Source organism: Aulonocara stuartgranti (genome assembly GCF_965226115.1).
Source record: "Aulonocara stuartgranti genome assembly, chromosome: 20".
Taxonomy (NCBI): domain Eukaryota; kingdom Metazoa; phylum Chordata; class Actinopteri; order Cichliformes; family Cichlidae; genus Aulonocara; species Aulonocara stuartgranti.
Window position 1 is genome coordinate 25,432,858 of NC_138956.1, and position 16,235 is coordinate 25,449,092.

The 16,235-nt window shown below is 40.5% G+C and overlaps 2 protein-coding genes across 7 annotated transcripts in view; one reads left to right on the forward strand and one right to left on the reverse strand.

Moving 5' to 3' along the window:
* eif2d (eukaryotic translation initiation factor 2D) overlaps positions 1 to 16,235 on the forward strand; it is a 31,323-nt gene that overhangs the window by 10,768 nt on the left and 4,320 nt on the right. Inside the window, exons 12-14 of one of the 2 annotated variants that reach the window (XM_082518105.1) lie at positions 354 to 449; positions 3,880 to 4,000; positions 7,475 to 8,087. In XM_082518105.1, the coding sequence (XP_082374231.1) occupies positions 354 to 449; positions 3,880 to 4,000; positions 7,475 to 7,531 (274 nt within the window). In that variant the 3' untranslated portion in view covers positions 7,532 to 8,087. Of the gene's footprint in view, positions 1 to 353; positions 450 to 3,879; positions 4,001 to 7,474; positions 8,088 to 16,235 lie in introns of those variants that run through there. The other variant, XM_082518104.1, reaches the window with a different exon arrangement.
* LOC309696742 (uncharacterized protein) overlaps positions 14,311 to 16,235 on the reverse strand; it is a 49,653-nt gene continuing 47,728 nt past the window's right edge. For all 5 annotated transcript variants that reach the window (XM_082518106.1, XM_082518109.1, XM_082518110.1 and 2 more), the window contains 3 exons: positions 15,982 to 16,137; positions 15,626 to 15,718; positions 14,311 to 15,500 (listed from right to left, as the gene is read on the reverse strand). In XM_082518106.1, coding sequence (XP_082374232.1) covers positions 15,189 to 15,500; positions 15,626 to 15,718; positions 15,982 to 16,137 — 561 coding nt within the window. In that variant the 3' untranslated portion in view covers positions 14,311 to 15,188. The remainder of the gene's footprint in view (positions 15,501 to 15,625; positions 15,719 to 15,981; positions 16,138 to 16,235) is intronic.

Genomic DNA, 16,235 nt, shown 5'->3' on the forward strand with positions numbered 1-16,235 from the left:
AAAAACCACAGACAGAAGAACACAGAACAACTAAACATTGAAAACCTGGAGACCACGCTGCTGAGTTGAACCGGGCATGGTGGTGAACAGCAGACTCACTGACTATTAAATACAGAACTGACCTTAATAACATTATAATGAGCTAAAATGTTTAAATGTGACTCTGAGACTCCAAAAAACATCTCATGTTTCCTTTTCTAATAATTTGTTCCTCATCTGATGTGAAACAAACTAGCAGTGATTTATGGGAGAAAATAAACTATCTGCCACAAAGCTGGCATGGCTTAACAGTGCAGCATGCTCCCTGTTTAGTGCCATCCCTCAAGCCTCACTATTTTTGTCCTCCTTACTAGTTACGTGACCATCAACCCAACTCTGTGTGACTGCTTACTGGAGAAATCAGAGTATCAGGAGGTAGTCTCTCTCAAATGGGATGACCTCTTTAGCAGGTAAAGACAAACTTTTTTTAAAGCGCTGTGTACAACATTGAACATGTTGCTTTTTGAAGTACTGTACACCACCCACACTTAAAAACAGCTGTACTAGAAATAGACAAAAATAGTTTGCATTTCTGTATAGGGCTGTGTGATGTGACCAAATTTCATATCCCGATATAAGACATCTATCCTCCCAACAACCCAACAACGGTATATATCACAAAAATGTTACAATTTCTGTAAATTCCGCGAATGTCAGGCAACTCGATTTGGGTAAAGGGTTGTTTTTTTTTTGTTTTTTTTTTGGGGGGGGGGGGGGTCTTCTTCTTAGCCGGTCGTGTACCTGGAGTCAAGTGTTTTAACCGATGCATGAAACTATACATTTTTAGACATTTTCTTTGTTAGTATTTTAATGTTTGATTCTAAGGTTTATTTTTTTGGCACCTGACAGTAGGGCTGCACGATTAATCGTTAGAAAATCGCGATCTCGATTCATACTTATGTGCGATCTCATTTCCAAATGACAACGATTTAAAGAAAAAAAAAAAAAAAAAAAGACAACGACGATTGTACCGCATTTTGATCCGGGACATAATCTGCATGAAAACAAGCGCTCACTCTTCCTGCTCAACAAATGACAAGGGCGGAGCCTTATACCACGTGATACAGAAGCTGTGCCATGTGATGCTAAAATTAGCAGGGAAAAAACAACGAAGAGCACGTCAGGGATGACGAGAAAGTGACAGGAGAAAATCCGTCCCGGACAACCACCCAAACATCAATAACGGGAACCTTATACAGCGCTTCCCTATACCCGTCGAACTTCCGCAGGCACAAAGAAATTACGGAGGCTATCACTTATCACCTGACCAAAGATATGGCTCCCATCAACACTGTGCAAAATGAGGGATTTAGGAAAATGATCAACACCCTAGACAAACGCTACACAGTGCTGTCCCGCAACTATTTTTCTATTGTAGCACTACCTGCTCTATACACGCAGTGTCGAGCAACGGTGGAGACGGAATTTCAAGCAGTACAACATTTTGCGGCAACAACAAAACGTGAGACATTTGTTGTTTTTATGTTTATTTATTGTTTTTATGTTCAGTCTCAACTGTTACGAAGTTGATGTGCAGTTAATAAGTGCAATAAATATTTATACTGGAAAAGAAAATCGTGAGAGAATCGTGATCTCAATTCTAAGCCAAAAAATCGTGATTCTCATTTTATGCAAAATCGTGCAGCCCTACCTGACAGCACTTTTTTGCTTCTCATCCGTAAACGCTCTGCGTACTCTTTCATGTGATTCAGTTTATTTTGAAAAGTCTCAACAGGATCTTTAGCTTTATTGTGAAAGGTTTATGTGGAAAATAAACAAGCGGACACGGGATGGTTTTACCGTGGTTGTTGCTAACATAAACGCATAAAAACAGTCGCTTGTCCGTCTGTAGTGTGGTTCTATTAAATATAAGAGAAACAAGAAATTCTACAGTGACCATCAAAACGATGAAAAAAATATCGCCATAAAAAGTTTATTCTGTGACATCACGAAACAAACTATAGAACAATTGACTTTTTCATATCGGCATCCGATATATATCGTTATATCGAACAGCCCTATTTCTGTAGTATTCAATAACGGAAACTGCATGTAAATTGTATATAATACATCAGTATTTTAGTAAATTAGACAGATTAACTGGTTAAAGTAGCCAATGCAAATCCACATTTAAATTGCCTCTAATTACTAAAGTGGGCCAACCTTGCCCATCAGAAAGATTAAATAATCGTACTAATGCATCATTTAATCCTGGTCTGATCTGTAAATCTTTAACGCATCACTGCTGCTGACATAGTTTGCAATGCAGTTAAAGTAATTTGGGGGTTGTTTGTTTGTTTGTTTTTTGCTAGGTTATGATTGGCTTAGATCTCAGGTATTTGATTTAAGAAAAGGTTAATTGAATGGATAGGGCAATGTTTTCCTCATTTTAAAGGTGACTTTTTATGTTTTTAAAATTTCAAAACATTAGACGAAAAGGCAAAACCAAAAAAGCAAGATTTTGTTCATCTATCCACATTTGTAGAACTGCTTGAAATAATTAAAGTTATCAAATTTCTCATAAGAGATCAGCAATTGATTCAAATCCACGAAACAATGTTGCCGCAGACCAAAGATTGGACAAGTCACCAGCATCATTAAGAGGGGCGGATTGTGATGGGTGGCTGCCCAGTCTGCTCTCAGTGGGGTTTTTCCTGTCATAGCCTGAAAGGTTTGCACAAATAGTGCATTGTGTGCAGTGAAATTAAAAGAACAACTACTGGGAAGGAGATTGTTGTGGACTTCAGGAGAATGCACACCCAACATGCTCTGACCATTGACGGAGCGTCTGTGGAGAGAGTGAGCAGCACCAAGTTCTTGGGTGTGCACATCACAGAGGATCTCTCCTGGACGTACAACACCACAGCACTGGCCAAGAAATCACAGCAGCGTCTCTTCTTTCTCCGCAAACTAAGAAGAGCAGGAGCTCCAGCCCCCATCATGTACACTTTCTACAGAGGCACCATCGAGAGCATCCTGTCGAGCTGCATCACTGTGTGGTTTGGAGCCTGCAATGCGTCCTGCCATAGAACCCTCCAACGCATAGTGAGAGCTGCAGAGAGGATCATTGGTGTCTCTCTCCCCTCCCTCCAGGACATTTACAACACCCGTCTCACTAAAAAAGCCCTTTGCATAGCGGCTGATCCCACGCACCCAATGCAAAGCTTCTTCAAGCTGCTGCCGTCAGGGAGGAGACTGCGGAGTCTCCAGGCCAGGACCAGCAGACTGAAGGACAGCTTCATCCATCAGGCTGTCAGGAAGCTAAACTCCCTCCCGATTCTGCCCCCCTCTCCCCTCTTCTCCACCACGGTCTCACTGAACTCTGTCTCACACACACACACACACACACACACACACACTCACTCTCTGACGCACTCACTGGCCTGCTCCAGTCACTTTGTGGAGCATTGGACTGCTTAAGCATTGGACCTCATAAGACTTTGTTGTTACACTATCTCTTACCGTACACTACTAAATCCCCATTTGCACTATTTGCCTATTTTGCACCACTATGCCTTCTTACTTGAATATTGTATATTGTATATTGCATAGCTTTTTTTTGTTATACTTAAAATTGTATTGTATTTATTTAAATTTTTACTTTTTAATTATTTTATTTGCATTTTTCTAATCACTAGGGTTTGAGAGTAACGCAATTTCTATTCTGTGTATGTCCTGTACATGTGGCAGAATTGACAAATAAAGTTGACTTGACTTGACTTTTGGAAAGTAAATTCTTCATTGCAATCTTTGCAGATTGTACTTTTATAGTATCCACACTATGTTTTGTTTTGTTTTTTCCATTTTGCTAATGCTAAAAGTTAACCTTGTTTTCCACAGAACACTGGGAAGAATGCAGGAGTGCTATCAAGCTGTGTTTCCAGGGCAACCACCTATAGTAAAGAAAGGCCATATTGAACCCATTGACATTACTGTGGCTTCTCGAGGGTCGAATAAGAAGGTGCCAATTTCTTTCTCCAGTTTGGCTATTTCTGGATGAATTTGTTTGTTTGTACTGATATAGATTAATGACCTTGGTGCTTTTTATGAATTCTTAAGCATATCCCATACACTAAAATATTTAACACTTATCATACAGAGTGTGGTAAAAAGCTTACATGCGCTCATTATGGGCATGAGTTTCATGGTACAGTCATCCACACATGGGAAAAAAAAAAAAAAAAAAAAACAGCAAAAAACAAACATAATACACACTGACAATTAGTATAGTATTAATAATAGTATTTCCAGTCTCTTTTATGAGCTGCCTTCTAAAAAAAAAAAACAGTGACCACGTCCTTAGCAGGCCTTCCTTCTTCCAGTAGTTGTGTGAAAATACTTAGTTAAGCTCTGGTTATATAACCCACCACCCATCATCCCACAGTAGTAATATACCTGTACTTTTTTTGCCACCCCCTCCCCCCCTCCGCGTCCATGTGCGTGTGCACGAGAACGGACTTTTTGCACGTGCATGTGGGTTTGGGGGTCATATGAGTTTACATGTGTTTAATAGCGTATTATTTAATGAAACCATTATGTGTTTTAATTAAACTCTTTTTAAAGGATTGTATAGGTCTCAGAGTTCTGTTATTTAGACATAGATGATTTAATTTAACTACTTTAGGGGTATTTTAACTAGTTAGGAGCATTTTGCTTTTTCTTTAGTGCTATTTAGGAGCAAATAGTTTTCAAACAGAGGGCCGCAAATAACAGCTATCCCTTTAGAAATAAATAGGGTAGTCTTAGAAATAAAGACTACCCTATTTATTTCTTAGAAATAAACAGTGATACTTCTAAAAACCGTGTATTCCCACACAGCATTTAATTTAGCTAGTTTAGGAAGATTTCACTTTTCTAATAGTTTCACAGGCTAATAGTTTTAAAATAGAGCACCACAAACAACATGTATCCCTTTAGAAATAAACTGTGATACTTCTAAAAGTACATATTCACACTAGCGCTGTATCAACCCCAATGTGGCTTTAATGCAACTAGTCTTATAATTATCTACTAGTCTGCAACAGTTAGACTCGATGATTACACATAGATGATTTAACTACTTTAGGGGCATTTCACTTTTCTAAAAGTTTCACAGGCCAATAGTTTTAAATAGTAGAGATGGCACGATACCACTTTTTTATGTCCGATACCGATATCATAAATTTGGTTATCTGCCGATACCGATATGAATCCGATATAGTGTTTTTTAATCAACAAAACTGTTTTTTAAATATCTTGCTGCATTTTGTATAAGTTCATACTCAAGTTTAAAACAACAACTACACTAAAGCTATTCTGTTATACCTGTATGCAAAAAAAATTATTTCATAGTTCAGCAATACTGATCAATCTAATAAACTTAAACCTACACCATCCTCCCTATTCTGGTATTTGAAAGAGTACTTAGCATAAATATTAAGCAACCTAACTAATAGGGTTCCAACTCCCAGCAACAACAAAAATAAATAAATAAAAAATGGGGAACCACCCCTCACGCTCCACCTCATGATGCTTAATCGACGTAATCAACCTTAATTTGATGCAGTGTGAAAAAAATGCACAGAAATCAATTATTTTTCAAGAAATATTAAATAGATTCAACATCTTTCTTCAACAGAATTGCAGACTGCACAGATGGTACCTTCCCAAAGGAAAAAGTACTATAGCTTACTAGGGTATATATATTAGACTTAATAGTTACTATATACAGTAATGGACTTCTATTCATTTTGCATCAAATTAAAACTTTGGGTGTCAGATAATTATTTATTAAAAGCTCGACATTTTAAATGAGAATAAGAAAGAAAAGTATGTCTTTGTGCCCCCTTTTCCCTGTTAATGCCCTATCAGCCCCCCTGGCTAAACTTTGCTAGATCCGCCCCTGCACAGTTACCAGCGTCAGCTACGTAGAAAAAGATCCTGGAGTAGAAATTAATATTAAATACATTCTAACAACAGCTGATCAAGCTTAAACGTGCTTCTGTTGTTCAGCCGCTGGTTTCCTCTTTCTGGTGCAAAGTGGGCCAAAAACAAACCAGAGAGACGGACTTGCGACAGAAAAGCCGATCAGCTGATCGTTAAGCAGTTTCATGATTGAAGTAGCAACAAGAAGAGGCAGTCGCTTGTTAAGCTTAACGCAGGAATGCTTTACAAACATTCAGAGATGGACTTACACACTTGCTTTACTTCTCTCGGGATAACTTTGTCGGAGATGAAATGCCGGGTTGCTAGCGAAGCTCCACATGCTATCCAGACCACCACAGGTCCCGCATGCCACAGCCGCTCTATCACGTGATGCATACTGCTCCGACGTGCTAACGTTCTGAGGTGAGTTACGGCGTGTTGCAAGTTTTGTGAGGTGCTTTCGTGATATTTAATGGATCGGATTACATTTTTTATTTTTCTCCGATATCCGATCCAGTAATTTAGGTCAGTATCGGACCGATACCGATACGTAATATCGGATCGGTCCATCTCTATTAAATAGAGGGGGGTAATGACACCTACTGGGCTAGTCTAACACATGTACATATAAAACGGACTCCTTCACCATTTGGAGCATCAACAGAGCGACTTAAGGAACGCAGACACCTCTAACTAAGGAGTGCAGGATGACATCTGTATCAACCATGACGAGCAGTCAGGACATCGCCCAAGCCACAGCCATACTAGGTACGTCTACAGGCACATGCCCCAGGGGCCCTCATCGCAAAAAGCAGCGCTGTGAAAACGCCGTAGATGGGACTGAATTTAAGCTAGAATATAGAGGCAGTAATGGGTATGTGTATACCGTTAAATATACCAACGGAGCAGTTATACTTCGTGTAGATTGTGGTGAGGGAGTGTTTTGGGGGGAGACAACGCATGTCTACTAGAAACTGGAAAGTCTTTCGCACAGTTGTTTGTGCGGACTTGGACAGTGTGGGATTCCCAGAGATGCTGTATGTTTCCCAGTGGAACAGTCCAACAGGCCCTGAACTTTACAGGGTCGAGGCTGATCACTTCAACCGTAGCCCCGATGACTTTATTTTTCTCAGTGTATGTGATGACAGGGAAAGTCTTATTGCTGTCAGAGGGGTTGAAAACTGGAGGTTAAATCCTTACCCTCTGAGCATAGAAGAGCACGCTACATGGTTTAAGGACATGTTTTTTTTTTTATACAGTGGTGCGACTGGAGACCTATGCTGCGTCTGTTTAGCCAGATTGACGACACCATCAAGAGGGTAGTCTCAACACTGCGTACGAGGGTATTAGAAAACGCCTTGTTTTTGATGATTTTGCGACTTGTCCGAAGACTGGTTTGCCTTCTACCCTGTGCAAACCTAAAATCATAAGGCCGTCTGACAACTAAATAAACAAAATGGTAGGTTTAGTTTGTGTGTGTGCACATCTATGCAACAAAATATAACATCTTTTTATCGTTCTCATTTTTCAGAGGGAGACATGCAAGCATGGGACCTCACAGACTCCCCACCTCCACCAGCATTGCTAATCCAGACCCCACCAACTCCACCCCCCTCTCCACAATTGCTGCCGCAGGACCCTACAGGATCCGGTCTGTGTCAGGAAACCATTATCGACATCAAGCTTGCAACCCACCACTTGCTGATGTTGGCGCTAAATGACTTTCTACAGGATACATGCTACAGATGTCAAACAGCTCATCCCAGTCAGGTGCAACACAGCTGCTTGCACGAATTGTCCGAGTATTTCTTTGACACCTACTATGACGATGTGATGATAAGGCTTATGACAGACCGATTCATCCCTGCCATTCGACTGTTTGTACACGCATACACAGTCGTTGGGACTGGAACACAATTCAGCAGGATTGCAGAACACACTGTTACGTCTCCCCGAGGGCAGGAGGGGATAACACAACTCCGGAAACTCAGTACAGGTGTTATGAAAAGAAGGTTTAATGGCAGCGCTCTCACAAAATAAACAACCCAGACTCAAACAACAAATGTGGGGGAAAAAGGGACAGTTAGGTTGTGCCAAAAAAAAAAAAAAAAAAAAAAAAAAACACCAAAAAGACAAAACCAAAACTTAGCTGAGCTGAGCTACTATCCTAGAAAAGCAACAAACAGGAGAGATAGACCCTAAACCTCAACTTAAAACAAGCTCAAAATTACATGGGTGGCACCAACCTACTTACCTAGTGTTTCTAACACAAAGACTCTACGTGAGTAAGTGTATGGGGTCCCCAAACTTACCTAGTCCACTTTACTCCCACCACAATCATCAAACAAAAGAAAGACAGCAGGAAAACGTCGCACATGTGTCAAACAATTCAAGGAGGGAAGAGAGCCGCGCCCAGCCACAGGTGAGTCTCCTTATCAAGGGTTTCACTCCTGGGTTGTCCAATCAGGGCCTCCCTCTAATTAGTTGGACGTCACACAGATTGACATCAGCCTGCAGTCTGCGACCTAAGGGAATGGCAAACAAAAGGGGAGGGAAAGAAAACATGCAGCCTGCAGACACGTAACACCCCCACCCTTACAAGTCCAAACAAACAGTTTGGATCCTTCAAACAAAAACAAAAACCCTAAACAGACTACAGGGTACGGGATAGTGCATCAGCCAGGACATTTTCTGTCCCCTTTTTATGGCAGATTTGAAGGTTGTACTCTTGAATGATTAAAGACCACCTCATAAGCCGACGATTGTTATTGTACATCCTTGAAAGGAAAACAAGCGGATTGTGGTCTGTAAAGACTTTTATGGGATCCCTGCTTAATCCGAGATAAACCTCAAAATGCTGCAGAGCCAGCAGAACGGCAAGGGTTTCTTGTTCGATGGTGGAATGCCTTCTCTGGGGAAGAGTGAACTTCTTTGAGAAGTAGCACACAGGGTGGTCGAGTCCATCCTGATCTTCCTGTAGAATGACAGCACCTGGACTGAGATCTAGTCACCCCACAAGCAGGAAGAATGTTAGTGTTTTCTTGCTGGCTAACTTTCAAGCCTGGGGGGCTTATCCAGCATCTCAGGGACAGGCATCACTTTTCCACCTGCTAAATCATTCCCTAGGATGAAATCAACCCCTTTTATTGGCAGCGAGGGGAGGACAGCGACCTTACCGACTCCACTGAACACAGAGGAAGTGACATGAACATGGTGCAAAGGCGCAGACACAAAAGTCATTCCAATACCCTGGGCCACAACACTTGACTGACAGGATGACTCAACAGAAAAAGGCAAAATACCCTCCCGAATGATGGACTGTGAACCACCCGTGTCTCGCAGCATTGTTACAGACTGGTCATTACCAGCACCACCCGTCAAAGAAACACATCCCTGTGTGATAAATGGTTTGAAACAAGGGTCTATTTCACTCTGAGATGTTTGGTTTCTGGGAGGCGACATGTTTTTAATCAAACCCACTCCCTTGGGTTGTGGCGGCGTGGTCTTATTTTTTAGTGCAAGGCAATCAGCAATGACATGACCTTTTTTGTGGCAATAGAAGCATTCACGTACCTCAAGAGAGAGAAATGGTTGCTTAGCTCTGGCTTCAGGCTGACCCCGATCAGGCTTCAGTGAGCGTGTGATCAACACTTTATCTGAACGAGGGGGTGATGCAAACACATTTCTGTGAGTCAAAGTGAACTCATCAGCCAGAACGGCAGCTTTTGACAGTGAGGCAACCTTTTGCTCATTTAAAAACATTACAAGCTTCTCTGGTAATAGATTTTTAAAATCTTCCAACAGGACTAACTGACGAAGCGCTTCAAACTCTTTCTTCACCTCACTTGCCGTGCACCACTTGTCAAAAAGAACTGCTTTCTCACGCGCGAACTCTACATATGTGTGACCATCTGACTTCTTGTGATTCCTGAACTTTTGCCGGTAGGCCTCAGGCACAAGCTCATAAGCACGAAGGATGGACTCCTTCAGTACATCATATTTCATGCTGTTTTCGATAGAGAGAGTTGATACAACCTCCTGTGCTTTGCCCATTAGCTTGCATTGCAACAGCACAGCCCACATTTCTTTTGGCCATTCTAATGCTGTTGCAATCCTTTCAAAAGCATTAAAGTAGGAATCGACTTCAGTCTCTCTAAATGTTGGCACCAAAGCAATATTTTTGCGCACATCAAACCTATAGGTGCTGCCAGATGAAGGCAAGGGTTCTGAAGTAACTGGTGAGCTGGGAGAAGACAGGCTTTGTGTAAGTCTCATAGCTTCCACCTCTAGCTGTTTCAACTTTACCTCCTTCTCAGCTTCAATTTCCAGCTGACGTATCCGAAGTTTGAAGTCAAGCTCGGCCTTACGTGTTTGCTCCCTTTCCTGCGCCTCCAGCCGAAGGCGAGCTAGACGCACCTTAAGTCTAGCATGTCCATTTGACCCACTGAAGTCTGGGGACAGAGGATCAAAGCGAGGTAGAGTGGGAGGAACCGTAGGCTCCACCTGGACTTTGGGGGGAGTAGCTATAGCACCATCCTCCGCCTTCAGAGGTACGACACCTTGCCCGACAGAGAGAACGTTACCATCACACACATCAGAACCGGGCAAGATCTTCAACTCAACCAGACGTTGTAAGATAATGCCCTTGATTTCCTTCTTCGCACTATATTTCTTTACTGGAATATCAAAGTGTGCCGCAATACTCAATAAGTCGTCTTTGTGACATAACTCAAACCTCTCAGGACTCTGAGCACGAATAAAATCTTCTAAGTCGAAAGCCATACTTAATTACAAGGCAGTAACACTGTACCAAGCACCAGCACTGTCTATAGCTCTGGGAAATATATCCCGGACGAGCCCCCACTTGTGTTACGTCTCCCCGAGGGCAGGAGGGGATAACACAACAACTCCGGAAACTCAGTACAGGTGTTATGAAAAGAAGGTTTAATGGCAGCGCTCTCACAAAATAAACAACCCAGACTCAAACAACAAATGTGGGGGAAAAAGGGACAGTTAGGTTGTGCCAAAAAAAAAAAAAAAAAAACACCAAAAAGACAAAACCAAAACTTAGCTGAGCTGAGCTACTATCCTAGAAAAGCAACAAACAGGAGAGATAGACCCTAAACCTCAACTTAAAACAAGCTCAAAATTACATGGGTGGCACCAACCTACTTACCTAGTGTTTCTAACACAAAGACTCTACGTGAGTAAGTGTATGGGGTCCCCAAACTTACCTAGTCCACTTTACTCCCACCACAATCATCAAACAAAAGCAAGACAGCAGGAAACCGTCACACATGTGTCAAACAATTCAAGGAGGGAAGAGAGCCGCGCCCAGCCACAGGTGAGTCTCCTTATCAAGGGTTTCACTCCTGGGTTGTCCAATCAGGGCCTCCCTCCTCTAATTAGTTGGACGTCATACAGATTGACATCAGCCTGCAGTCTGCGACCTAAGGGAATGGCAAACAAAAGGGGAGGGAAAGAAAACATGCAGCCTGCAGACACGTAACACACACCATGACTGAACTGAGATCATCACAACATATAGCATGCGCAATTAACGACAACATTGGGCTGCTGTTAGAATCAAGTCGTTATGCCCAGCTTGTTAAACCAGCCATGCTTTGCATGATTGGTAACTACTGGGCTGGGAGACACCTGGTTTAATGTATACTGTTCAGTATTCCTTGTCTGTGTGAATGAAATAAAAAGACGTGTTAACACCAGCATTTTAGTCATTTGTGTCTTGCATACATCATGGAAAACACCTTGTATAAAATTTATCATGATCCGGCCCATCCTGCTGGCTTGGCCAGTTTAAATAAGCTCCATTTAGCTACCGCCAAGGCAACAGGGGTAAAACCCTCATTATCACAGGTCAAACATTATTTAGAACAAGATGACACTTACACACTCCATAAACCAGCTAGGATCCACTTTCCCAGAAACAGAGTATTGGTTAATGGAATCAACAAACAGTTTCAAGCCGATCTGGTTGATATGTCTGAATACATGGCAGATAATGACAGTGTCAGATACCTGCTAACATGTATAGATGTATTCTCAAAATATGCATGGGTTAGATGTCTCACAACCAAGACGGGCCCGGCCATAACAGCCGCATTTGAGGATATACTTACCGAGGGCAGGATCCCCATGAAACTACAAACAGATGAAGGCAAAGAATTTTATAATACACCCTTTAAACAGCTAATGAAGCGATATAACATCAAACATTTCTCAACAGCTAGTGAGGTTAAATCTAGTATTGTTGAAAGATTCAACCGCAGCTTCAAGGGTAGAATGTGGAAGTATTTAACATCCGTCAACTCAAGGAGATATGTACAAGTCATCCCTGAGCTCACACAGGCATGTAACAATGCTTATCACAGGTCTATCCAAATGGCTCTGGCAGAGGTAAATAAGGATAATGAGAAGCTGGTCCTTATAACACCCTGTACAAAACCAAGCCTCAGAAGAAAGTGCATTTTAAATTTAATGTTGGCGACACCGTACGAATATCAAAACTGAGAGGAGTGTTTCGAAAAGGATACGAACAAACCTAAAAAGGATACGAACAAACACAACGACCGAGACTGTCCAAGCCGGGGCTCGAACCGGCAACCTTCCGATTACAAGGCGAACGCCTTGTAATCGGAAATCTAACCACTCGATAGGACCACCCTTTAATTTATTTTTTTTATTCTTTATTTTTTTCTTTAATGTACTATCACGCAGTGAAATGCCCGGTGTGTTCTTTTTAGGCGTGTGTTTTAAAAAACCAGAGTCTTCAGTCAGTGTGTGATCGGTTTTATACAAGGCAATGGTCTTACATACGCCGGTATTAGATATGGCCGATAACGGTATGTTTAAATCTGAAACAGCTTTTAAAAACTCTGTCCAGCCTATAGGTCTGAAACCTTCAGAAGGTGTGTGTGTGTGGTTGTGACTGCTTTAATCAGATCATAAATGTGTGAACCGGGTATCGTGTGTTTATCAACAACAATTTCGCCTTTGTCGTTGTAAGAAACCGTGTTTGGCGAACGGTTCAGAGCTGATAGAATGAGTTCTGCGTTCCTCCTACTCCTTTTAGGCATGTGTGTCAAAACACTCTGCAATAAAATCCTTCACCCCAGCATCGCTATAAACAGGAGGTGTGTCCGCAGGAGGGGTTTGCACATCTGTGTTAAGCTGTTCCAGTAGGGATAAAGACAATACACTCTTTTCACGGTCCCCTTGTCTCACAAGTGTTTGGAATCTTTGGAGAATATTGCCATATTTTTTAGCTTTCTCATATACATCTATGTCTGATTCATGTAACACATGAAGCATCTCCTTGTCCAAGTCATTCTGAGCCTGTTGTCTAATGTTGCCTGTGTACTGTTGCGGTTGTTTCAATAAGTCCAGCTGATGTTGAGGCACCAAAAACATCTTTTGCACATGCTCCATTTTCACCTGTTTGCTATCAGACTGGTTATGAAAGGGATTGCAGCCCCTAATAAGGGTAGTAAAAACCCTCCAGATTGGTTGATTGTCTTTCTCTTTTTCAAAGTGTTTATCTTTTTGTCAGCAATCAGTCTGATTAGAGATTTTTTCTTTTTTAGCTGTTTGTACTGCTGATTGGTCAGTGGAATGTTACCTTGCAATACGTTAAAGGCTATCTCACACAATGCATTGATGAAATCCAAGCCTGCATTGCTAATAATAACTCTGCGTAGAGCCGGTGGAGACTTATATATCAACTCCAACAGAGACAGATTCCTCCGCATGCGTGATGAAATCCTTTCACCTCTTCACTGTTTTTTGTTTTGGGATATAAACAACTGGACGGTCTGACAGTAAATTTGTTCTGAGTCTTAAATAGTCCGGGGTCTTGGCTTTATAGTCTATTAAAAGATACCCATATGTTGTTGATGTGGCATCATTAAACGCTTCTATAAAATAGTATTACCACACTGAAAAAAAAAGTTCTTTCAATTTACTTGATTTTATTGTGTACATCGGTCCCACATAATATGAATAAGTATGACTGACTTAATTTTCCACTTTCCAACAAGTAATAATTACTTGTAAAGCCAAAGTATTTCATTCACATTAGATTACTTAAAAAAATCATGTTCGATGTACATACTGTTTATCTGTTACCAAAATATCAATGTATTACATAATGTTGATATATTTTAAAGTTTAACACCAACGTATTTTTGATTGTCAGTGGTACTTAATGAAATTGTGTAACATAAAGGCATTATAATTATGTTCCTGCAACACAAATTATGGCTTTAAATCCTACTTAATTATTTTAAGTCAACTTCATAAAAATTCAGTCCTTGGTTTCTTGCCTATGTACAATATAATAATGTAAATATAAACTAAATGTTATTGACAAAAAAGGCAAAAAAAAAAATGTGAGTGCTGAAAAGTTCACCTTTATTTTAACAGCAGTGAAAACAGCAAGCATATAAACTTGTTACACAGTTTTAGCGATTGCCTGCAGATATAACTGAAAGAAAGATTTAAAACATTTGTAAATATTTCCCCTCAAAACTGACCTTAGCAGCAATACAAGAAAGCTACAAATAAGTGCTTATTAATGATCCTGTCATCTTACACATATTTGTATTTAATTTCACAATTAAAAGTTTGAAACTAAATTAAGCCTACTTGGAAAAAGAATCAAAAAGCATCCATGAACAAACAGGCTTACACAAATATAACTTTTTTTTGCATTTAACATTTCTACAACTCCTGTTACCTGGAGTTTAAGAGACAGAAACCAGCAAGCTGCTTTGAATGATCAAGTCTGTACATATATAGAACAATTTCAGCTTAAATTGGTCTTCCAAAACTCAAAGAGGCAGCAAGCTGCTATTAAGGATAAGATATATCTTCATACATGTCACATTTTGTATTTAGCTGTACAGAATTTTTTTACTAAATTGAAGCTTAAATGACACCGTCACATAATACCAAACACCTAAAGGAATCTTCCTTTTGAACATATAAGCAGGATGTAAAGGTTGACCCAGAGCACATTGCTAAAAAACCTCTGTAAACATTTCTCGCAATACAATACCACCAAAAGGAAGAAAAGAAAAAAAAAAGTGTCACCTCGAAGTGCAGTCACATGAGAAAAAACAACAACAACAGCAAAAAAAACCCAAACAAACAGTATCAGCAGTATAACATTGCAGTTCTTTGTTTTGTGTTCAGTAAAGAATTACTGAAGTGCAGTCTTTGACCCTTCAGTGAAACAGGCGGTTTTTGAGAGCAAGAACTTTGTTGGAGAGTTTAGCTCCATCCAGTTCCATGAAAACCTTCTGGAAAACCTCAAAGGTGTAGCGGAGGTCAGCAGGGTAGGCAAGGTTTAGTGCATACATGAGTCCAAATAGCATTACCACAGCAAATGCTACATTATCCAAATTCTTCACCACCCTGATGCCTTCAAGGACAACTCCAATGTCTTCTTGTTCATCTGCTGAAGCTTGTTCTTTAAGAAGATAAATTCCAACAGTGGTGTCTTCAATGGCCTCATTGATGGCGTCTTCATCCATGTCCTGTAAAAAATACATAAATAAATAAAATAAAAGTCATGTTACTCAATCCATGGCAAGTGAGCAATATGATGTACTGGTGAAAGTCACCCCCCCAAAAAATAAAATAAAATACCCCAAGTACTTACCACATACTCCCGGATAAGGTTGTCAGGATCTTCACCCATGTAGATACACACTCCCTTAATGACACACTCACGTCCAGCATCAACATCTTCACACTGAAATGAAATTTGTGTGATTAGTATCTTCAGTCAGCCCTTCTCATTGATTTTAGGTTTTAGTACTGTACTTTACATGAATGCTTTCAAAGTAAAGGCACACATACTAATAAAGTTGACTAAGTAGATTAAAACAAAAACAAGCAGATGTAAAAGTAGTACAAGATGACAGCATTTATCATTGGAAAAACATTTACAATTTTTAACCAATTAAAAGTTTTGTCCAAAGGGGGTCATAGTTGTGTTAAGGCTTTATCACTTACATTATCCATTTGTGCCACAACTTTTTTCAGTCTTTGTCCAAGCTGTCCTCCTCTTCTTTTGAACAGCTTCACCAGGTTGTCTAAGTGGAGATCCATCTGAGACAGGAACTTTGATTGAAGGGGGATTGTGGTAATTCTTTTAAACTCAGCATTGATCTGAAAACATCAGCACAAAAGAGTGAGCTTCAAATGTTTAACACCAGGAAGAAGGCCACAATCACCAATGCTGAAGAAATTGGCTGTTAAATGTGCCT